Source organism: Lipophrys pholis (genome assembly GCF_963383615.2).
Source record: "Lipophrys pholis genome assembly, chromosome: 13".
Taxonomy (NCBI): domain Eukaryota; kingdom Metazoa; phylum Chordata; class Actinopteri; order Blenniiformes; family Blenniidae; genus Lipophrys; species Lipophrys pholis.
Genome location: NC_137632.1, coordinates 9,893,939 through 9,917,743, shown reverse-complemented (window position 1 = coordinate 9,917,743; position 23,805 = coordinate 9,893,939). Strand labels below are relative to the sequence as shown.

Sequence of the window (23,805 nt, the reverse complement as noted above, 5' to 3'; positions counted from 1 at the left end):
TTGGCTTATCTGAGTTCCATTTCATTTCCAACCGTGGAAAAAAATCTAACAACATTTAAAACATCAACATTTAAAAACCGTCAGCATAGTTAAGGCAGAAGTAAAGCAGGGCAGGAAATTCCAGGCAGTGTGAAAAAAATAAGTGTTTTTCCCAATAAGCAGTGAAAATATTACTTTAATATACCTATTATTATTGGCTACAGCAAAGTCACCTTGATTCAGCCATTTTCAGAGAGGATCATGGGAAATTTGTAGGCGGGTGGGTTAGTGAAAAAAAATACAAATGAAATATTCCTTTGAGACGAAACTCCTTTTTATTTTGGCTGTCTAACAATCCTGTTGTTGTGTTCTGTGCAAATCTCAATAAAGAAACTTTGAAGAAAAAAAAAGAATTTACCAAAGTATGTAAAGGAATTCCATCACCACTGATTCATTTGATTGAAAACACCTTACAATATTCAAATGTGTTTCTAGTATTACCAGAACTATCTATTGAAGAAAGTAATTTAAAGGCAAACTGATGTAACAACATGTTTATTAGTGAAGTATTTAAAACAAAGATTTTGTTGCGACGAAACTACAAAAGACAAATTTATAAACATTTAACTGACCTAGAAACTTTCAAACTTGGAAAAAGCACAACAATGTTTTGTTAAATGGCCAATTCCATCAAAAGAAAAGGAAACGCATTTTAAAATTATTTACAAAATGTATCCAGTTGGTGAACTCTTAATTTTGTAATGAATCAAATTAATCCTTAGAACATTTATTTATCTTCTGTCCTCAATCAAAAAACCTCTGAGATGATATTAACGATTGGATTTCTCCAAGATCAATGATGCTAACAGTTTAGACCCTTCTGATATTTTGTACTATAAAAAGCATCCAAACCCAGCATTATTTAATGTTACATGCTTATTTTGTTGGGAAAGTATCATTTACACTGTAATAAATGGAGGAATAAGAAGCCCTCCTTCAACTGTTGAAATAAGTTTGTATTCTATTTTTCATCTCTTAAAGAAATGTCAAGTGCTTTTTCCCAACAAATATGCGAAGATATGTATCTTTCTCTCTTGATTTAATTTCACTGTAAAAAGCCTAGATTAATACGTTTATGATTGTTAACATGTATTAGTTTATTTCCACCCTTTTGACTGTTGCTCCCCCCTTGTATTTCTGTTTATTTGTTTTTGTTTTTTCTATTGTTTTTCTTGTTAATGTTCTTTTTCCCCCCCAAAAATTTAAAATGTCTCGAACTTCCTGAAACCTCCCACTTTCCCAGTTGGACAGCATTTTTCACACCTCCATTTTATTTTTATTTTTTTTATTTTTTTATTCTAACAATTTTATCAATATTTTTTTTATCTTTTTCTTTTTATCTAAACAAGTACTTACTTAACTTCTTAGACTTTTATTTTTTTTATTTTTTTAACCTCTTAGGACTTAAGGGTCAGCGCAAGTTCCCAGGCCGTCACGTGACGCGCGCGACCGCTGCCTCACCTGTGTCTATGGAGAAGAGCCTCAAAAATTTATCAGAATAGCGATATATCGAATAATGGAAATAGACGACTTCCCGAGCGCTGCAATTTGCAAGCTATGTGGAAACGCCTGTACGCTCCCTGGTAAGACATTCGTGACTTTACGTTTTACATTTGAACTTCTCGTTTTAGCGAGTTTAAAGACGTGTAGCTACTAGCTAGCAGCTCGCTACCCTAGCGAACTACAAGCACGTGTCTCCTGATGGCGCGTGGTTATTCTCAAATAGACATTAAATCTTGATCTATCATCTAGAATGAATCATCAATCACCTATTTTCCTATTCATTACACTTTTATGTCAGCCTGCATCTGGTTGTAAGATTAGCTAATGTTAAAATGGTCTGGAAATTTAGAGCCACAACTGCACATGTTTAATTTGTTGTTTCAGGAAATAGAAAAACATGTAAATTAACATACAAGTGTGGATACAAATGACGAGAAAAGTGCAACCAATGCTGATTATATGCTATTAATATATATATATATAATACTTTATTAATTCCAGAGGGAAATTCTTTAAGTTGAATGTCAGTGCTGTAGCCAAAAAGGTTCAATAAGGTGACTTGAGATGTGACCTTGTTGGTGGCAGCCTGGTTTGAGTGCTTTACACACATCTGATTCATTGAGATGAATGTTACATCTTCAAACACAGGATCAGGATCGGGAATGTGACAAAAAGCATGCTACCCATAAATAATACAAAAAAACTAAACATTAGCTACTTAAAACATCCGAGTTCAAAGCAAAAGAAATTGGTGTTACATGTTTTTGGTTTCCTGTAGGAAAAGTATATATATTTTTTAATTAATCTTTTTGAAGGGAAAACTGACAGTTTGCAAAAAAAAAAAAGGGTGTTCATTTGGATTGGCAGCTGACACTGACATACATAGTGAAATGTTACTAATATTTAAATATGGATTCACTGATGCAAAAGCTTTCCCAGAATTCACTTAAATTTAACATTGTTGGAATCATATTAACACTCTTCAAGGTCAAATTTGACCCATATCTGTTTAAATTAGTTTTAGATCCAGTAATGAGATCATCAGATGATCAGTAGACCTCAAGAATGTCATTTGACTGTTGACAGCCTCAATTTCAACACTTCAGACAGATTAAATCCTGAGCTTTCAGGCCTGTCATTTAGCCTGTTAAGTAAAAACATCTTCTAAACTTTGAAGCAAATCCAGCTGTTATTCAGAACATTCTCACTTTCTGCATGATTCTTAATAATGATAATGAGGCACAGCTCTTTATTAGGGTGAGTTCAAGTGCCTGTTCCAAAGCTGCTGCTTTGGTACAGGATATAAATGATCAATAAATAATCTTCATATCAGCAATGTACACGTCCCCTTTATGAACTGTCCACAGCCATAGTGGTGGTTCTTGGACTGTGCCGCATTGTGTCAGGTGGCACGCACTGTGGAAAGTTTAGGAACCTCTGTTGCATATGATATCCTGAGACATGTCTTCTCTTTCAGAGGAGGGGGTCGATGGAAATCTTCCTCGCGTACTTTTCTGTGCCCACACCTACTGCACAGATTGCCTGCAGTCTATTGAATGTGACAGCGTTATACAATGTCCCGAGTGTGAGGTAAAGGTGACAAACATTTACATTTCTGAAAAGTGATCATGATGTAGACAAATGTATTCGTACTGTAATAGATGTATTTAAATGATAAAATAGCTCAGGTGCATTACAGTTCCATCATAAGGTGGTTAAATCTTCTACGCTTGTTTTACACAAAATCCTGATATAAGTGAAGCATCAGAACTTTTTCTTTCTCTGACCCATCTGTGATTGATCTTGTCGTTGTCATTTATACCATTTAACATGTCGTTCAATCTTACAAATATTGTGATTCCATTGCTCAAGTGAATTTACCGTAATGTTCTGAATATAAACGCCCCCCTCTTTAAGTTTCTCCGTCAGTAAAATCCTTCCCTCTCCTCTTTGTAAACCACTTCAAGGACCACAGTACAATCTCCTCTGAATGAGTGTGTTTTAGACTCTGCTTTCCATCTTCTTGAGTTTCACCTTATGTGACACTGTTTTTTTTAGCAGCTTGACGGTTATTATGAGTCTCAGCTGCATTGATCATCAGATTAAAATTGCCCTCATAACTCCTCCCGTGGAGACGATTAATTGGACCTACTTTTGAGCCACGTTTCTTCAATTTGATGGCTTTATTGCTTCATTTTTTTGGGGCACATTTTACCATTATCCGGATTTTGGGGATACTTTGTGGAACACAAACTGTATCAGATTAGGTTTGACATTTAAAAGACAAGACAATAGCTCTTTTTTGAGACATTGAAATTAAAACAGCTTCACTTTTTCAGACCTAATTCTCTGATTAAAAAAAGAAAGAATCGTGTCTTATATTATAATGGGACCAATACGGTACATCAGACAGATCTGGCTAACTTGGTTATATTTCAACTAGCAAGTGTTAATTGTGAAAAAGTGACTGCTTTAGTTTAATGGCTTAAAAAGGGCAAACTTTGCTTCCAACAGGTGAAGTCCACCCTTGGTGAAGGGGGAGTGCTCGGTCTGAATGAAGATGACAGAATAATAGGCCTCATCTATGCAACAAAAATGAACAAGATGAAGAGGTAAAACACATTTTGTAAATGTTAATCTAAAAACAAGCATGTACATGTCTAATCCAAATCTATAAGAGCCTTAAGAAATTTATTTTGATGATTGCTTTGGTGGTTTCCTCTCCTGCAGCTGCAAGTCAAAGCGTCGCAGACCAAAGCAATGGGCAACATCCCCAAAGAGTGACACCAGTGCTGTGGATGTGGAGCAGGTATGTCTGGATAATAAGAGGTTATTATCTTCATGTCATATAAAGCACTATGAGTACTATAACATATTGCCTCTATCGCATGATGCATCAGGCTGTTACAGTAGAAACAGAACTTGGAAAGTGAGCGAATTACATAGTGTGAATTACCTTCTGTGCTAAACTGAGCTTGCAGCAACTTAAAAGAATTTTCAATTTCAGGTTAATAACTAAATTGCCAACATTTAAATAACTGCTCAGTCTGTGATTCTCACAACAGAGCAATAAAGTGCAAACGATTCATTTGGATGTGTATTTTATAAACTTAACACTGTAACGTTCAAAACGTTTATAAACTGCCAACATTGGTCACTTATCAGCTTTATCAGCTTTTTCCTTTTCAAAAAGATACAACTTGTCTTTTTAGGAGGCAAACTTTGCAACAATATTGCTTAAAATTTAGATCAGGCAAAGTTTAAATTTCCACCAGCCTGCAGCCTCAGTTATAAAAATCAATAATATGTGGCCCACCAGCCCTGTTGACCAGAGTATAAACTACACTTGTACACAAAAACTAATTTACATTTCACCAGAAGATGGCAGTAGACCTGTGGTCTCACTCACTGCATGAACATTGTTTTTGTTTTTTTGTCTTCTGGGTTGAATACGTTCTAGAGTCTGTGATTTCTTTTTTTTTTTTTATTGATTATCAAAGCACATGTTTGAATGTGTGAATTGGTCTTTTCAATCCGTGTCATTTGTTTTGTTTTTGAATTGACAGTCGAACTGGAGATTTAATGAAAAACTTGTTTAGATTTATTTTCATTCTGTGTTAAGAAATGAAAATAATCCAACTTGCAATTAAAACCAAAAAAAAAGATTAATAAAAGTTAATTTGCATTTAATGTTAATGGTTCAAAGAATATTAGGGTGAACATCAGCCCCCACACATTTTCACCTCGCCAAATCTGGTCCTCTTTGCAGAAGGTTTGGACTCCCCTGGTTTAGATTATCAGAAGGTATGAAAAGTGCATAACGGTCACATTTACTTTCCCTGAACATATTGTCTATCCAGAAGACTTAAAAAAAAAAAAAAACAACCTTGAACCCTGAAACATTTGAAGCTGTCAGCTACATTAATTTGGACTTCTTTTTTTTTCTCCTTTGAATATATAAAACACAATTAAACTTTACAATTCTTTCAAACTTATTTTGCTGCATTTGTCTGTCACAACAAAGCCGGGCCAAAGGAGCCTCATGTTTCCACGACCACCAACTACGAACCACAGGGAGAATCATGTATTAATACTTTCCTACTGGAGTAGAATACAGAGCTGAACCCCCGACAGTAACAGGAGCCATGTAATTGCATTAGGTCCATCGTGTAGCCCTGTATGGAAGTGGTATTGTGGATTTTAAGCCCTCCTTCATTTAGTTAACAATCCGGTTTCAAAATACTTTAGCCGGGATGTGAGAGTATTCATTCAGACTGCAGGGTGAGGTGACCAGTGGTTCATTTTGTAAAAGCAGTAATAATAATATGTAATGTTTGTATTTCTGATATGTTCTTGTCTCATGTGGAGAACATTGAGAAGGTGGTGGACGTAGCATTGGCAGAAGCTGCGAAAAAACTCTCCCAGCTGAAACACATCAGTGAGGTAAAAGCTGCACTGTGCTTTTAAATAAATAAATAAATATGCAAACATTTTGTTAAACTTGATTTGTAATTGTTAAATCACAAACACATCAGGTAAACAATTGCCTGTTCTTTGTTTGTTGTGGTGTGTCGGAGCAGGTGAAGAGAGAGACGGCGCGACTGGAGAGGGAGATCCAACAAGCCTCAGACAAAGCTATACATGCTGTCAAAAAGTGGTATGGGGATTTATCTCAAATTATTTTGTTGGAAAAAATGTGAAGAAGAAAAAAAGATACCCGTTTGTTTTGATAAAAGGAGAAGAGTTGTATTGATTTAAGGCCACTGATACGTTGGCTCCATAGGTGACCGCAACAAATGATGTTTTGACTTTTTCAAATTTTATTTATGATCTCAAAAGTGCTGCTTTGGTTTGCTTTTGTCCTGGAGACAAAACGCACCAAACTGAACTGTTTTCACCCGCAAATGTTGTGTAAACTGTGCCTTTGGGGTTAGTCACAGAGTTTTCTTTTAAGAGATTTTCTCTTCCAGCCTTTCAATGCTCTATTAGCTCTCGCCATACACTTTGACTTCAGCCACTTGCGTCTCGTGGGTTGGGATCTTGTTGTGTATAATCGTGCATGTTGATGTTAGAGTATATTGTGCAGCTCTAGTTTAAAAAAATTTTTTTTTTAAATTCAAGGTAAAAAGCAGCATATATTGGAGAGGTCTGCAAATGTACATAATGTAGATCATCTATTAATGTTAAGCTGCTTTCTAGCTTCATGTTCACAACAAAGGCTTATTTTACACACGTTCCATAAAAAAGACCTAGAAAACTCCGCTACCAACTTATTGATAAAGTCATGAGTCAAAGAATGGTGGCAATGGCTATTACACTTCATTCCTTTGTTTTTAACAGCTGCTGTGACCAGTACCAACCATTGACGTGATCACTTGACTCTGAAATGTGTACATATAGAAACACTTGCTCACTCTGCTCCATCTCACTTTTTAACAGTTGGACCAGGTTTGATATGATTGAGGCAGAATGAGCATCACTTCCATTAGTTCTTATTTTCTCTGACTCCCAAACGTTTCTGCTCTTGGCTCCACCCTGTTGTCAAGCAATTCAGTTATACTCGCATTAGAAAGTAGGCGTGTCCTCTACACAAGCTAAAATAACAAATCTGCAAAAGTCTACATTTGTGTTATTTGCTGTCGTGTGACGTCGCACACCTTGTTGTTACTGAGCTCATTTATAATGCAGTCCTCTGTCAAAATGTTTTTATCGCCCAGCCGGTGGCTTTAAAGCAGAATTTCTGTCCTGGTGCATTTAACAAGTCTTTGTCAACAGGAGGGACGCACAGATAGGTCAGCTGACGAAACTGGAGAGTCACTTCACCCCCAAGCAAGCACTAAGCCAAGTTCAGGAGAGGATTTCGACCCTGGAAATAGCGATGCGGATGGCCAGAGAAGTTCGAAGTATTCCTTCTCTGACGCAGTACTACACCTTGGATAAGGTATGAAATTCTGAGAAAAGGCACTCTTGCATGTTGAGATGTCATTAAACCTGACTGAGACACAGATGCATGTCTGCAAAACAAATCTTAAGAAAAATGTAGGTATTTTGACAGTGCAGTATTTTTGTCATTTTGATGACACATGCTAAAACTGCTTGATATGATAATGGAAAATTAAACATTTTTATTTTCTTCAAATTCTCCCTGGATACAGAATACACAATACAAGCTAGAGTTCATTTTTCTTTTTTTCTGCTTGTGTTCATGTGGGTCAGGTTCTCGAAACACTGCAAGCTCCCGTGGTTGAACAATCCTTGGAACTGAAATGCATTCCCCCTGACTCTGGAAAAAGGTTTGTCTTTCTGTTCCATTCCAAAAATTTGGAATTGCACTTTTTCAAACACTGCGGTTTTTTATAACAAACATTTTGTTTATTTCAGCTGTATTTTCCAGTCAGAGGAGCTAAACCAGAGTCTGGCATTGTCTCTGAAGTTTCAATTGGACGAACCAAAGCTGTAGGTCCTTGATGTACCGTTTACCAGTGACTGCTATAATCCAGTGTCTGTGTTTGGATTGCTTTTTGCTATTAGGATAAACAATTAACAATCCGTGTTTCACATAGTTGTTAGAAAGCATAACAAAGAAAATACTTTTTTTTTTTTTTTTCATCATACGAAATGAACATCCTTTTTTTATTTATTTTTTTAGTGTGTCTGACACGCCGTCAAAAAGCTGCCAACAAGACTTCAACAGCAAGTCTCTCAGGACGTCTCCAGAGTACAGTAATGTCAGCTGTATCCCACCCAGGGAAAAGGAGCTCCCAAGTCCACAAAGCAGGGACCAGGAGAGCCTCGGAGAGACCAGTGACTTATCACCAGCAACCTCTCCAATCGCCCGACCTCATTGGAAGCACAGCGTCATTCCCCACAACTTGGCCTCAGACACTGGAAATCCAGACATAATCATTGAGGAAATTATAGATGATAGACCAGAGCAGGGTGTGTTTGTCTGTCCTACTTTTTTATTAGACTTGTTTTTAACTAATTCATGCCACTTCTCAAACTGAAGGCACAGGTTTCAATTGTGATTTTTTTCCTTCCAGTTCTGCCTCCAACTGGTCCTGAGCTGGCCAACAATTGGAGAATTCACAAGATGAAAAAGAAACAGTTTTCCTGCAATACAAGAAATGGTATGAGGCGATTCTTATTACTCCCACAGTGTTATGAGAGTAACAACACTCGTGGTGGCTGTGCCATTTACGTATACAGCCCTCGTGGCACCAAGAAGCACTGCAAAACTTGAAAGGAATATAATCATTGACAAACCAAGACATGCTTATAAATTGTGTGATTTTTACGTGTACCAATTTTATCTCATTGCACTGCTCATTGAATACAAGAATTTAACTGACAATATTGGCTCATTTCTTAAGTGTCTGTCTATCTACTGTTCCTTGACGTTGACTCGCAAAGATTGCAAAATTTCTCATCATCCTATTCTCTCTTTCAGTCACCCAGTGGGTTGTGGTAACACACATTGTGAACCCAAATCACTTCTATGTCCAATATGTTGCTGAGAAGAAGGAAATTGAGATCCTGTCCAAGAAGATCAACGGCCTCTGCCTCGCAGATGGTTCCCGCTTCACTTCAAGTGATACAGTGGAGATCGGTGTGTGTGCGTGTGCGTGTGCATGATCGTTTGTGTTGTGGATTCAAATTGGACTGACTGGGGTTGCATCACATGAGTTTAGTGGATATATTATGGTGGAGGAAGAGACTTGAACCCCAGTTTGTTCTCATGTGTCGCCTGTCCTGCAGGCCTAAAGGCAGATTCTCACAAAGCTGGAAAAAGTAATTGACCTTCACGTGCATGTATTTCAATGATGCAAAGAATTTTGCTTTGTTTATTCAGGTTTTTCAGTAAGACACAATCAAAATCAGCTACATGTACAGAATAGAATAACTTGATTATTCCTGAACACATTTTTTAATGTTTCTGCAGTAAATGTTTCTTTGGAAAAAATGTTTTTCTTCTAACATTCTATTATTTCACTCTCTTGAGGCTGCATTATTTATTTCAAAGCTTTGATTCCCATTTTAAAAGTGAAACTACATTGCACAGTAATTTTGTGTAGTAGCACATACTTGGCATGTTTACTGGTCAGAGAAACATTTCACATGTCATCTCCAGGCTCCTTGATCTTTGCAAAACAAACGAATGGACTCTGGGGCCGAGCCAGTGTGGTCGGTATCTCGCCAACTGACTGTGCTGTTGGTGTGAGTGCCTGTGTGGTCACCCAGCTTTCCGCTCTACGAGTCCTCTTTCTAGACTATGGACTCACCAAGAGCATCACCATACAGAGGTACTTGCATGAATGGACACCGGACAAATATATGACTAATTTTTAAAGTTTGAAAATGAAGCCTTGTTTGAAATAGATGATGGGGAATAAAAGAACACATTGAGTGTCAAACCTAGATGAGCTGCAGTGCAGGGATAGGGGACCGCATAGTGACGCAGTTGTACACTACAACATTATCATTGACCATCATTGACAAGAAAATTATAAACATTAAGTCTAGTTATGCTTTATTTCAATGACGTTGATACATCGCTCCATTGCCATGGACATGAGGCATGTATGTTTTAGATGGAACTCTTTTTGAACTCTACCTTTCAGCTCAAACTGGCTTTTTTTGTATAATTGAACAGTCAGTGTATGTTCAAAGTCAATTACACGTCACAGCTTGTCATTGTCGTTGATGCCTGCTTTATGTTTTTTAAATTACCCAAATGTACTGTGTGTTCAAAGTTACTTTACCTGAATCCACATGAGAAAAATGAAAATTTAGGAGCCCGTTTTAGTTGTTGATGCACATCTCAAATACTTTGTCAATACCCTTCTGAAGGAAATTGGTCATTACACTCAAATGTGTATTTCTAGCATTTATATTTCACAAAAGATACCCGAGATTGTTGACATCTTAGCGTCACGGAAACGCCAGAGTCCTGAAGCAAGATCCCGTTTTTACGCTCGATCTCACTGGAAAAACTATTGATTCTCAGTTTCACAACATTTAAGACTATTCTCGTGGTTTGAATGCTCTTTTTTTTCTAGAGTCTGGCTTTTTTCAGGCTAAATTGGGTCAAATGCGGCAGGTTTATGAAGATGACGTCAGTTAGCAAAACAAAAACTACAATTTGATTGCTGCAAATTCCTGTTTGTTTGTAAACATTGATTTGTGTGTGATTGAATGAAGCAACTGCGTGTTGGAAATTTGTGTAAATGAATGGTAATGGTCTTGTTTTGGAGTATTGGTTCATATTTGTATTGGTGCAGAAGTGATACCTTTTATGGGAAGTATATTTTAAAGATATTTTCTTAACTTTAAGTACATATAGATATCGATGCCTAACAGACAGGTTATCTATCGTGGAGTTTTACCTTCTGACCCTGTTTTCAGTAAAGAGAGCCCCGCTGAGTCGGCACTGGTAGTTGTGAACAGTCACCTGAGGAAAGTCAGTCAAGTTGTGAATGTGGAGCTGGGACGCTTCACTCATCAGGCTGTCAAATGTTCCCTGAAGAACCTGGTCCCATACGACTTGGTAAGAGCACAATTTTTTCCTTTAATTTAAAATTTTTTTGTTTTTCGTTTGATATACAAATGAGATATTGCATCAAGTTAAGAAAACTAGTTATTATCTATTAAGTGTATCTATTGCTTGTGCAAATACTTTGAAGTGATGAGAAAAAAGTTTTAAACATAAGTCATTAATTTCCAATAATTTTGTGTGGGTGGGTACAAAAATTATCTGAGAAACTTTTTTTTCCCAACCTTCCTCTGTTTTTGAGATCAAACCTTTGGTTTTGATAATTGTACCAGAGAGAAACAAAAAGGTCACTGCTGTTATTGTTTGTAGTAATTGCACAACTTCCAGCTTTGAAGAACACATAATGATGCTTTTGCAGTATTTAGTTTACCCAAAGGGAGCATGAAGAAGACACTCGCCTGGAAAGGCCTATTCATACTCCAGGAGAAGGTTGAAACACACTTCTGACACAAGGGAATAGTAACGAGCAAGTGACATAATTATTTCACTCAGCTCCGTCTGTCAGAAAAAAGGGCCTCCACCTGGCACCCTCGTCTGGCGCAAAGTTTGGTCTGCTGTGTGGTCCACGAATTCCTGTGTAATTGGTCAGAATTTTCTTGTCTACTTCAGCAGCAGAGGCCACCTCGGTCGCCTTTTCTTCATTAGCTTGTCTATAGCATGTTTTAATACCAAATCTTCCTCCTCATCTTCAAACATCTGTTTTTCTACCTCCTCCTGCTCTTTAACTTGTACACTACTCTCCTCCATTGTCAAAGCAGCGTTCCACTTCAGTGTTTTTTGTTTCTCTCCGCATGCTTGGTGGTCGTGTCATTCGCTGCAAGTCCGCAACACTTTAGTACTGGACAGGGCAGTGCCACGCTCCAGTGTTTCAGTCATGTTTTAGTCATGTTCAGCATGGAGCCTCGCTACTGTGTGAGCCTCGAAACTCTTTAGCATGTAACGGGCTACCCAGCAGCAACAGAGCTCCAAAGTGTGGGAGCATTTTAAGAAAACACAAGAGAAAAGTGTGCAATGCAATATCTGCAAGACAGAACTTGCCTTCCACGGCATCACAACTGCGATGCACAAGCAGCTGAACAGGAAGCACGTTTGTGGCTCGTGACAACGATGAAGAGGGACCTTCGTCTCGGTGAGCTAACTGGCTGGTTAGCTGCTAATATTAGCGTAAACAAAGCTTACTTACTACTTACTCATAAAGCTGTAAACGTTAACAGTTGTGAGCATTGAGCACAAAATGCACTTTTGTTCTATTTGAGTCGGTGAGACCAAAACTTTAATAATTCCTTAGTTCCAGGTGCCGACCTCATCGTTGCTGTTTGATGCTAAAGACAAATTAAGGAAAGAAAAAACCTAAAAAATAAACCTGAAGTATTTATTTTTGTGTTGTTTAGGTAAGTGCCTTTTCCTTATTTTACTCCGCTGTTTGCAATTTATGCTACACAGTTAAACAAGTTGCTACAAGCATATATAAGAGCAGCTTCATGCTGGTGCGATTATCTGTATGCTTTGCATTCAATTTACGTATGATCCGATTCGTCGACTAATCGAAAAAATAATCGGCGATTAGTCGACTATCAAAATAATCGTTTGTGGCAGCCCTACAACCTAGCACTGTTTTTTGTGTGTGTGCTCGTGCAGGCAAAGGGTTGGAGTAAAGAGGCAGAGGATGAATTCTGCCGGATTGTTGGCGGCTCGGCAGTGGAGATGCATCCTTTGGGTGAAGACAGAGACTCTTTGTTGGTGGACCTGAGGAAAGCTCCAATGGATCAATCCAGCGACGTCCCCTTCTCTGTCAGAGAGTACCTTGTTTTCATTGAAGTAGCCAGGTATGCATACAAGTCCACAGGGGGAAAAAAGAAAATGAGGACGCTACTCATTGAATAAGCTGTTTTGAAGTGGGCTTCACTACACTGCGTCTCTCCAAAATGTCTCGTAGGTTATTTACTCCAGTGACACTTGGATTGAAGCCTCTGGTGTACTACCCACCTGTCCATCCCAAGATTAACAGAGAGCTCAGTGCTGTGGTGTCCCATGTCAACAGCCCTGCCGACTTCTACATCCAGCTAGTACTTAACAAATATATAAGTTCAAACAAGCCTTAAATGACATTTTCAGAAGTAAAACTGGAGCAATTTCAATATTTTATGATTTCAGAACCTCTGAAAAGTAATATTAAAAAAAAAAAAAAAGGTATTTTATCTTTAATTTCAGTGTGTTCACTGTGTGCATCAATCTCTCCCACCAGGCTGACAGCATGGAGTCATGGCTGCTCTCGACCAAACTTCAGGACTGTTATAATGCCGCAGTAATTTCAGGAGAAGAAGAGCTCAACATCTACTGTCCTGTGATTGGACAGGCCTGCGTGTCTCGCTTGGATGATGGGAAGTGGTACAGAGCCCACGTTATAGGTGATCATTTATCTCACCACTACCATTTCCTTTTAACAAGATTTTTCTTCTTTTAGCAAAATGGAAGCAAGATAAAAACAACATAGTTTGTGTGTGTGTGTGGGGGGGGCACACTTCTCTCATTTTGCCGGTAATTTATTTTAATAGTAGTTTCTACCACTAGTGTCCCGGTTGCTCTCTTAACTTTTTTCTCACAATGAGAGTATGGAAAAGTGGGATTATTTTTGACTGATGGCCTGAAAGGAAACCTTAACTCAAAGGTTAAATTAAATTGCTGCTTTCTGCAGGTTATAGTTGGATGATTTTCAGACTTTCAGCTTCAGAACAAATGACAAACCTGATAAATACCAATGTCAATCGACATGGGAAAATGTGTGTGCTTGTGTGTGTGTAGGTCACCTTGGTGGAAGAAAAGTGGAGGTGAGCTTTGTGGATTTTGGCAATAAGGCGACCGTGTCAGTTAGTGACCTGAGGAAGATCAAAGAGGAGTTTTTTGCTCTTCCTTCAATGGTGAGCACTATTTTATGTATGTATACTGTGAAATGGCGAAACTTGTTAAGATTTATGGAAAAGGGGAAATCTTTTTTACATTAGTGTTTCATTGGCAACAATAATTTAATGTTCACATTTCAATAATCTTGTTTTTATACTTTAGATTTTTAAATGAGGGGTTATATCAACATAACTTCTGTCCCTCTGGCAGGCAATCCACTGCAGTTTGTCAGATGTGGTCCCTGTGCAGGGGACCACCTGGAGCGATGCCTGCACCAACAATTTCATCCTTCTTGCTCACCAGAAGATGGTCAATGTTGTAGCGACAGGTATGTTGTAAAGCAGGCCCTCTCTTGTTTTAATACAGCAGAATCTAAAGTCACACTTTCCATGTTGTGTACTGCAGCGAAAGCCCCAAAAGGAGAGCCTCTGCCAGTCAAACTGTTTGAGGGTGGCCTCAATGAACCACTTACCAACATCGCCGTCTACCTGGTCAATGAGGAGCTGGCCTGCTTCAAAGAGGGGTTCGACATCTTTGAAAGTCTTTACAACTTAATTTTTTTAACGGTTTATGAAAATGATTTAAAGAAAAAAATCATTCCAACCTTTGACTCCGCTCACTTTCCTTTCTAATATTTATCTTCGACTTCAAACCCCTTTTCTAGACCTTATTTTCACTTGATCTCTTTCTAATTTCCCTTCCTTTCCTATAGATTGAATTCTAACAATATAAAGCCCCTGTCCGATGATTTGGACATATGGGACACTCCAATTGAGTTGGGTTCAACCGTGAGAGACATTGATGTCCCGAACCCAAAAAACTCTGCCCAGCAGCAGGAGTTTGATCCTCAATTGAAGATGCTGACGCAGCGGAAAGACCTTGAAGTCAGAGTAACTCATATCAACTCACCAAGCAGCTTCTATGTCCAGTTCATGCAGAATGACTCTCAGCTGCAAAGGTGAGTAGTTAACAAATAAAGCCGTAAAAAAGCAAGTTATGGCAATGTCACCTCAGACTGAATGTTTGTTTCTGTTTGAGTTCTCTAATAATTATTTCAAAGCGTGCGACTTAATCAACATGCTTGCATTAATCTTGGAACACGTTTTTCCTCATCTCTCGCTTTTCAAACTATTGATTGGTCATAGAAATCACTTGTTTTGTTTTTTTTACATGTGAACTATGTTTGGCTTTCAAAGCTGAAAATTGTTCAGTTGTTTTTTTTGGGGGGGGGGGGGGGGTAACAAAAGTGACATTGCTCTGCTTTTCAGGATATGTGAGCAGGTGGAACAGGCGTGTGTGCTGTCCGGGCCTCAGGATGTGACCTGGAATGTGGGCATGTTTTGTGCCGCACACATCAAGGGAGTTTGGGAGAGAGGGCAAATATGCAATGATGTCACATCAAGCAACACTGCAGAGGTTTGTTAGTTGATCTTTAAAAGCTTCACAAATATATTCCCTTCTGTTGCATGCCTATCCAGACAGTGTGTGGTTTGGTCTGTGACTAAGTTGTTGCGAATGAATAGCACTGTGTGAAACTATCCGTCGCGTGCGGAGTGAAATTGTCACTCATCTATAAATACAATCCTCTGATAAGCCTCTGACATTCCAAATATATTCTGCAACAGAGGATGGTAACCTCGATAGCAGTTATAACTATCTTCAGTGTAAAGAGCAGAAGCAGTTGCTGGAAGTGACACTGATATCCAAAGAAGCTTTATCTCAATCGTCTGTTTAAAGAACAGCGGGGGTGAGAGATTTCGTCAAACCTTTGAGAACGTCTATGGTTCATTCCACGGAAACACGTCCTCGCAGAGTACACTCACACAAAGTGACAGACAAAAAATGCTGTTGAGAATGGGACAGGATGACCAAATGAATCTTCCTCCTGTTCATTCACTTTGCATTTTGACAATTGAAAAAGAAAATAGTTCTGATTTTCAATGCACTGCTTTGCAGGATTTCTTTCATAACGGTCCTGATTTTCTGCACAGTACTATAGATCTTCATATACTTCCTTTAATGGCGAGAGACTGAAAAGCGTCTCAGTAATTCCAAGTGGCTGCCGTCGGTTTGCATTCAGTCTCACACACTCAAGAATCTGTAAAGACATAACGTTCTTGTGATGTGTGCTTGGAAAGGCATTGTGTTTGGGTTTGGGGTTTTTTCCATGACTGTTGCCCGTCTTTCGTTGGGCTGGCAATAGGTGAGACGGTGTGACCATGGTGACACAGTGAAAGTCCACATCAGCGACCTGCGGCCGCTGCCGTCCTCCCTGATCGGCTCTGTGGCACTGGAGTGTACTCTTGATGACATACGGTGACGTGAACACTGCATTTATACTTATAATATGTATTCTACCATTAAAAACATACTGAGCATGGGTGAGTCACATCCTAGCAATTTTTTGATTATTAAACAAAATGTTTTGTATCAAAATGTGAAACTTTCTGGATATAACCAAAATGCACTCACATCATGTGACTGGAAACAAGTAATCACATTACAGCAATGCGTCACAACCATCAGTGGTTGTGACGCATTGCCTGGTGTTTTAAGTTAAACAGTTGGAACCCAGACAGCTTCCATGAGCTTCTGTACAATTTTGATCTTTTTCAGGTGGACTGCCTTGTGGGTTTGCGCCCCCGTCCCTCCCGTCCCCCGTCCCCCCCGACTCTTTCATGGTTGATTTTAGCTCACATTGACTCTGCTTTCTCTCTTCTAGGCCGGCAGGAGGTCGCAGTACCTGGACAGATACAGCCCGTGACTTATTCTCCCACTATGTGACCAGAGTTTCTCTCACTTTGACCATCAAGGTCATTTTTCTTTTTCTAGCCTTGTTCCATTTTCAATTATTTGTTTTGGTGCTAAAATATTTTTTGGTGTTCATCAGAAATGTTGTCTCTTATTGCCATTTTTCAATTTCCACTTTTCACTTATGCACCTCTTGTCTCTGGTGCTGCAATGACTTTTGTTTTTAAGCATCCTCTCTCTCGTCTTTCTCTCTTTAGGAGTTGACAGATGAGTGTCCGATACCCGTCACGCTGTTCGGCTGTAATGGACAGGGACGGTTTATAAACATTTCTGACTTTCTGACCAAGGAAGGCCTCGCCCTCAAGAAAAGAAAACCAAGGTTGGTTTGTGCATGAGTGTCTGTTTTGCTGCTGTTTTTCAAATTGTAAGCAGGTGTGTGTCAGACATGCACTTCTTTCCCTGTGCAGTGATGCCGTCATTCAGCAAGACCAAAAGACAGACACTGCTTCATCAGGGAGCGAGACACAAAATGACACTGAGGGGAAGGGTTGTTCTACACCTGCTTCTGATGTCTCTGCTCTAGTTTGTGCAACGCCGCGCTATCGATTCATGATGTCTGCCCAAAAGGTGATCCCGTTCACACACAAAACACTTTTTTCTTCTTCCCAAGGGGCCCTCCCAGAATACTGTGACACACAGGTGGACATTTGGTCATACAACAGCACAATCCTTAAAAATGAACACATTGACCAGTGTCATAGGCTTCCTCTTAATTCTACAAGGTGTGTTATAATAGCAAAGAGGCTCCTGTCTGAGGCTTTGATGAGGCAAATATTTTGTGTCTGTGTACAGATCAAGACCTCGTCGTACCATCCCCCAGAGCTGCCATGTCTTGGCCTCCTCCAAATGAATGTATCTGCCGTTGGAGATGATGGTCTGATTTATGCCAGAACACAGTGTGCAGGTACACAAACACATATCAGTCATATTTTAAAATCTAGTTTTCTGTGTTATTAAAAAGACGGTGCATATTATGGAACATACACATGCAAGATTATTATTGCCCATTTCCACCTTGAGTCCGTTGGCAGGCCAGAGCGAGCTACATAAAACGACACACTGCAACACTACGGTAACGGTAGTAGCTGGACAAGATTATACTGCAAAATGATGAGGAAAGCATCAGCAACAGTGATTTTCGATGGTATTGTTCATCAAATATATTAATGAAGTGCATATACACGATTGTGTTTCACTGCATTTTGTTCCTTTTCACTCATATGGAACATACAAATTTATGTTTGCCAATGATACTGCTCCAGTTTTTTTGTGCATGGTCAACTCCATGTATGCAAGATTGTGCCAATCAGAACATACATAAACGCTCACACAAAGGTCACAAGACATGACACATCTGGTCGATTCTTAAATTATTAGACCCAATGATACAAACAAGAGTATACAGTATTATACCAGGTGAGTTTGTTTATGCACACTGCAGTTTCTTAATCTTTATAAGATAAGATATCCCTTTATTTATCTCGCATGTGGAGAAATTTGCAGTGGTACAACAGGATAGTACAGAGAAAGAAGCACACATAGGAGGAACTAAAAAAAAGCAGATAACAATACAATATTATAGTCCTGTTCCTGGTTTGAAGTTATTTGAATTTGTTACATCAATATGAGACGATAAATATCCAAAAAGTATTGAGTCACCTAAAGCAGTTAGGGCTTTTGTGTCCGTCAGAGGTTCAGCTGCAGCAGCTTGAGGAGAGGATTCAGCAGAGCTTGAAAACTTTGCCGAGACAGAAGGATTACACCTGGAAGTTGGTTCTGGGCTGTGCCGTCATCGGACCAGACATGTTGTGGTATCGAGGGCAGCTGCTGGAGGTGCTGGGCGGAAACGTCACGGTAAGGAAGACGTACGCAGACATACTGTCCTTGAGCGTTGTGCTGAGAATCAAAAGTGAAAACAACCAAAGTGGTGGGTGAGTACTTTTACTGATGTTACTAATGAGTTTCTCAAGCCACAGTTGTCTTACTGAGTGGTTTCTTACTTTGTAGTAAACAGTAATTTGTATGCACTGTTATTTATTTTTTGCATTAAACAAAATGCTCTGGGCACAATATGTGCAAAACTGCACATTCATGAAGTAAATTAAAAGCTTGTTTATGTTCATACTGTGAAATGTTTGTGTTACCAGGTACAATATGTGGATTATGGCTTGGTGGAGAACATCCCAGTAGTCCATCTGTACCCTGTGCTGCTATGTGAGGATGTTCCTCAGCTCTGCTTGCCCTGTGAGCTGCTCGGCATCAACCCTGTAAGAATATAGAGATATATAATTTTTTATTATTTTTTTTCAAATTTATATTCATTCAATCATCCCACCGCTCATCTTGTATAAACCTGCTGATCCAGTGAGGGTTGCATGCGGCTTTAGTCTTTCAACCAACAGAGGAGTGATTGTCTCACAGTGCACGTGAGAGATACAATAACCAACACAGCCTCTAACCTATATTCGATTTAGAGTCACCAATCGACCTAACCCGCATGTTTTTGGATTGAGAAAATGAGAATCTTAAAACATCTATTACAATCTGTAGGAGGGGCTACCTGTGTGCAGTTAAAATTAACTTTAAATGTACATTTTGGGGCGAAACTTGTGTTTGACTCCATCCATGCTCTGGTCAGCTTTTGCTCATCTCTTCACCTGTTCTGTTCAGGTTGGGGGTAAATGGCAGAAGGATGCTTTGGCCTTGCTGAAGGAAATGTTGGTCAACCGATCTGTTGACGTGCACGTTGTGGTAAATTCATACTGAGTACCTCATGATGGCATCATATCTATATTCATTTGTCAGTCATCATTTGTCCCTAACTATTTAAGTCAGATCTGAACTCTCATGTGTTTCTTTCGTTCATTCATTCATTCTTTTAACAGGAGCTTCCAGCTGATCCAAAAGGACCGCTCACAGTTGAGATCTTCATTGATGGTTTGAGCCTCAACAAGATTCTCTGTCACTACGAACATGCTCGTATAGACAACACTGTGTCAGCACAAAAGGTCTGTATCGATTTGACTTGTTTTCTGTGTCCCCGATATGAAGTAGTTTTGCCCTAATTCACTCCAGTATGTGTGTGTTTTCCTGGGAGGTACTCTCTGCAACGCGTCCGGCTCCCGTCCTGCATGACTGGGACTTCAGCACTGAGGTACTGTTGCTGCAATGGAGCTTAAATTAGGATATTGGATGCCATCTCTTAAAATTATAAACCAACATTGATCACTAATTGACAACCACTGACATCAACTCTGAGTACAACCCCCTCTCTTTTCTTTTTTTTATGTTGATGTGGGATTTTAATATTGGTGCTTCACACCAAGATGTAAGCTTGGTATGTTTTCCCAGTGCCTGTGGGGGATTTTCAAACCAAGGATCACCACATCAGTCAAAAGCATAATCAATCAAAGAAACATGAGCTTGGATTATATTTATAGACATGATCCAACACAGATGACTACAAAAACAAGTGAAGCATTGAGTTGCCAAATGTAGGTATGAGGATAAAGTAGATGATGTTTCGTGCAGGTAGCTCACAGCCTGAATGGGGTCAAATCTATGATGGGGTCCTAAATATTGTTATTCCAACTACCTTTGGTCAACAACTATAGAGGACTGTATTGTGTGAATTGTGTTATTTTTGTATGTACGTTTTAATCCTGGTTGCACCACAAACTGTCCCTTGAGTATAATACGTTTGATCTTGACATTGGATCAGAGGAGATTGAGTAGGTGTCGATTACAACTTGACAATTTTTAGCAGCACAAGGGAAGCAGTCCTTCACCCCACATAGACGAACAGCCTCGAAAACATGTCACTTTTCACTCATGTTGGAGGAATATAAACGGATATTTCCGTACATGTGCATCCAGGCTAGTTCAGCTGCTCAGCTCACATACTGTGTGTGTTTCCAGGGTCTGCTGGAACCAGAGGAGCCAATGCTGGGACAATTTATTGACATAAATCTGCCCGAGGAAAACAACTTTGAAATCAGAGTCAAGCATCTTCATACTCCAAATGAGGTATGTGAAGAGATAACGTCTATCTGAAAATAAACCCAGAGTCAGTAAGTAGATTATAGGATACATGTCAGTGCCTATTAGAGGAAATTATCATTTAACATTGAAAATAATTACAGAGGAACCTTGTTTTAAAAAGTAACTTATTTTTGACACCGCTATGAAGTGGAGAAATGCATTTTAATGAAGTTTTGTTGATTCACTTTTTACAATTTTAATAATTTTTTTTTTACTGCTGATTTTAATGAAGATCATTTCCATCTCTCCTCATGTTGAGAGGAACAGTAAGTCAGATTGTTCTTTATCATGCAGCTGTTTGTTTGGCCTGCGGAGGAAGCGATCAACTTGGTCATTGATGGAGAGACTCTGGATGAAGCTTTGACCAGAGTTAATGCAAAGATCAACAGTCAGCCTTTTCTCACGGACTTCCCTTTTGGTAAGATATCACGTTATTTGATGACCCTTCAACAATAAACGTTTTAAATCAAAATGTTCAGATTAGAGGCAGAAATCTGGCTTTATTAATGAGGTAGTAGTGGACACTTAGTGGATTAAATTTTTTTTAATGAATACTCCAGCAGCCTTGCAAATCAAAGTCACAGATGTGACATTATAATGTTGAGAAATTCAAATTTTCTCCAAACTTAAGAAGCTGTGGACTTTTCTGTGCAGAGTGCATGTGGATGCCGATACCCTCACCTGACAAGTCTTGTCTTTAACTTCCAGAAGGTCCGTGTCTGGCAGAGTACAGCGATGGGAAGTATTACCGAGCCAAGTTGATCAACATCACCAGCGTGGAGCCCGTCACAATCCTGGTCCAACATGTCGATTTCGGCTCTTACGACACTTTGCCTACTAGCAAGTATGAACATTACTCATCACAAAGCAACAGGTGTAGAGGGACAGTATTCACACAAGACTAAGCAGTGGTTCCATTGAAGGTTTAACATGCGCACATTAGTCAGATGAGAGATTAGGTAATCTGATTATATTTTTCGAGACCTAAGTAGTTGACTAAAGGCACATCCATGCTCTGAGCATGCACAAAAAAACAGACGTGTTAAACGTTACGATCGATATATCAACCAAATACCAAGAAGAGGACTGAACTCAACGATTAATACGAAGGCATGCGGGAGTTCTAAAGTCAATATTGACTAAGAGGCACAATCAAAGGCAGCTGCGTGGCGAGCGGTGGTCTGTTGCCGTTCTTTTGCTTCAAATGTCAACACTGCCTCCAGTGGTACTGTTCGTATCCACGATACACAACATTGTGTTGATTCTCATGTGTGAATGTAACAAGCGGTGTAAAGCACACAGCCGTGCTCTGTGGTCCTGCTCTCAGACTGCGTCAGATTCCCGCTGAGCTGCTGAAGTTTCCCTCCCGGGCGCTGAAGGTGAAAGTCGCCGGCTTCAAGGCTTCAAGTGTCAACGCGCAGTACGACGTGCTGCCGTACAGCCCTGACTGGAGCGTGAAGGCTACGATGGACATGATGGAACTGCTGCACGAGAACATCACAGCCACTGTTGTGGTAAGACAAGAATTGCTGGTTTAGCTGTTTGAGCATCTACGAAATACATTTTTACACTGTTACATACAAAATTAAATCATGAAATAGTGGACTGTGCATTTTTTTTCCAAAGGCACTATAATGTAAATAAAATGACCTACAACAGCAGTGCTCATTTCTCACGCTAGCAGGTAAAGAATTTTTTAAAAGCAGCAACTTGGAAATAAAAAAATCTTAATCTTAAAAAAAAAAAAAGTTATTTGCAGCTGTTGGGTTTGTTAATGTTAACTTGTTAATTTACTGAAGGTTTGTCTCTTTTATAACATTCTCTTCCTGGTCGGGCTTCTTGCAGTTTGTGTCTGCAGAGGTCTTGTCAGCATCAACATGAAAATTTTAATTGCCTGCGAAGCATCATTATGGATATTTGGTCTATTTTGACCAATTTTGACTCTTCAGCTAAATTATTTGTGGGGAATCGAAAACTGTCACATTTTGTTAGATTTTTCTTGAAATGCCAGTTTGATGACATAAGATTCATTTATCCGATATATTATGAATGTTTGTGGTTTGAAGAACTGGGATCATGTGAAATAAATATTTCCTGAGAAATCTGACATTGATTCAAAAATTGGCTCAATTCAAGCAAATAGTATTACTGCAGCACATCTACATGCAGAGGCCGATATAATGAGGAAATAACCCATTTTATTTGTGAAAATTAAACTGTTGAAGAAAGTAACTACTTTCTGAAAAATGTTTTTTTACCTGAAATTGTCATGCAGAGAGTAAAGTCAAGCAATCCTTGATTAGACAGACTTTTACGGTGACGTCTCCCCTCCCGTCTGTTCAGGCCCGAGAGCCACAGCTCACAGTTGAGCTGTACAACGAGGACGAAGAGCTGGTCCATCTTCCTCTCGTGAGCAGCGGACTGGCGGAGTTTGACTGAAGCAGGAAGAGGATACGTTCTTTACAAACCTGTCGATAGTTTTTTCTAAGTTTTGTGTCTAACTCTGCTACACGAAGACACGATCCTTGTCATGAACGCGTCATAAAGACTCGTCTTTGCTCTACAGAGACGTCTCCTCTAAAAAGAACGAGCACTAATGTTGGTGGTCAAACTATATATGGCGTTTAAATCTTATTCAAAACTAATGTAAAGCACTGAATGTTAACATTGTTTGTTGCGGTTAGTAATAAATCTACCGTCTCGTCTTTCTGCAGGTTCACTCGCTGACGTCTTGGTTTTCATTCCGTTGTGTTGGGCTGTTCTTAGTTTTCACATGCGAGAGAAAGTCAGCAAAGCTTTGCTTTACTCGCGTTTGATCCATTTAGATTAGTGATTTGATTCAGGTTTGACTGAAATGTGATCATTTGTTTTATGTCAAACTACTGAGTGGAGGTTGACAATAAAATGTTCCACGGTTGTCGAGTGTATTGTGGGTTTCTTTCAAGAACAACAGAACC

General features: G+C 39.2%; 1 protein-coding gene across 1 annotated transcript; it reads left to right on the top strand.

The window, feature by feature from the left end:
- Positions 1–1,555: 1,555 nt before the first annotated feature.
- rnf17 (ring finger protein 17) lies at positions 1,556–23,765 on the top strand (the record flags this gene model as incomplete). Its single annotated transcript, XM_080478176.1, has 35 exons — positions 1,556–1,622; positions 3,020–3,132; positions 4,057–4,154; positions 4,273–4,351; positions 5,911–5,985; positions 6,123–6,199; positions 7,318–7,483; positions 7,759–7,835; positions 8,192–8,481; positions 8,586–8,672; positions 8,993–9,151; positions 9,674–9,845; positions 10,948–11,089; positions 12,734–12,921; positions 13,032–13,161; positions 13,341–13,503; positions 13,898–14,013; positions 14,207–14,324; positions 14,402–14,519; positions 14,709–14,954; positions 15,265–15,412; positions 16,200–16,312; positions 16,719–16,809; positions 17,005–17,126; positions 17,215–17,374; positions 17,600–17,711; positions 18,498–18,661; positions 18,955–19,074; positions 19,478–19,558; positions 19,693–19,815; positions 20,726–20,833; positions 21,143–21,266; positions 21,557–21,692; positions 22,176–22,362; positions 23,192–23,765. 35 exons carry the CDS (start codon positions 1,556–1,558, stop codon positions 23,285–23,287), a joined length of 4,566 nt encoding a protein of 1,521 aa, XP_080334302.1. The 3' UTR covers positions 23,288–23,765.
- Positions 23,766–23,805: the final 40 nt, after the last annotated feature.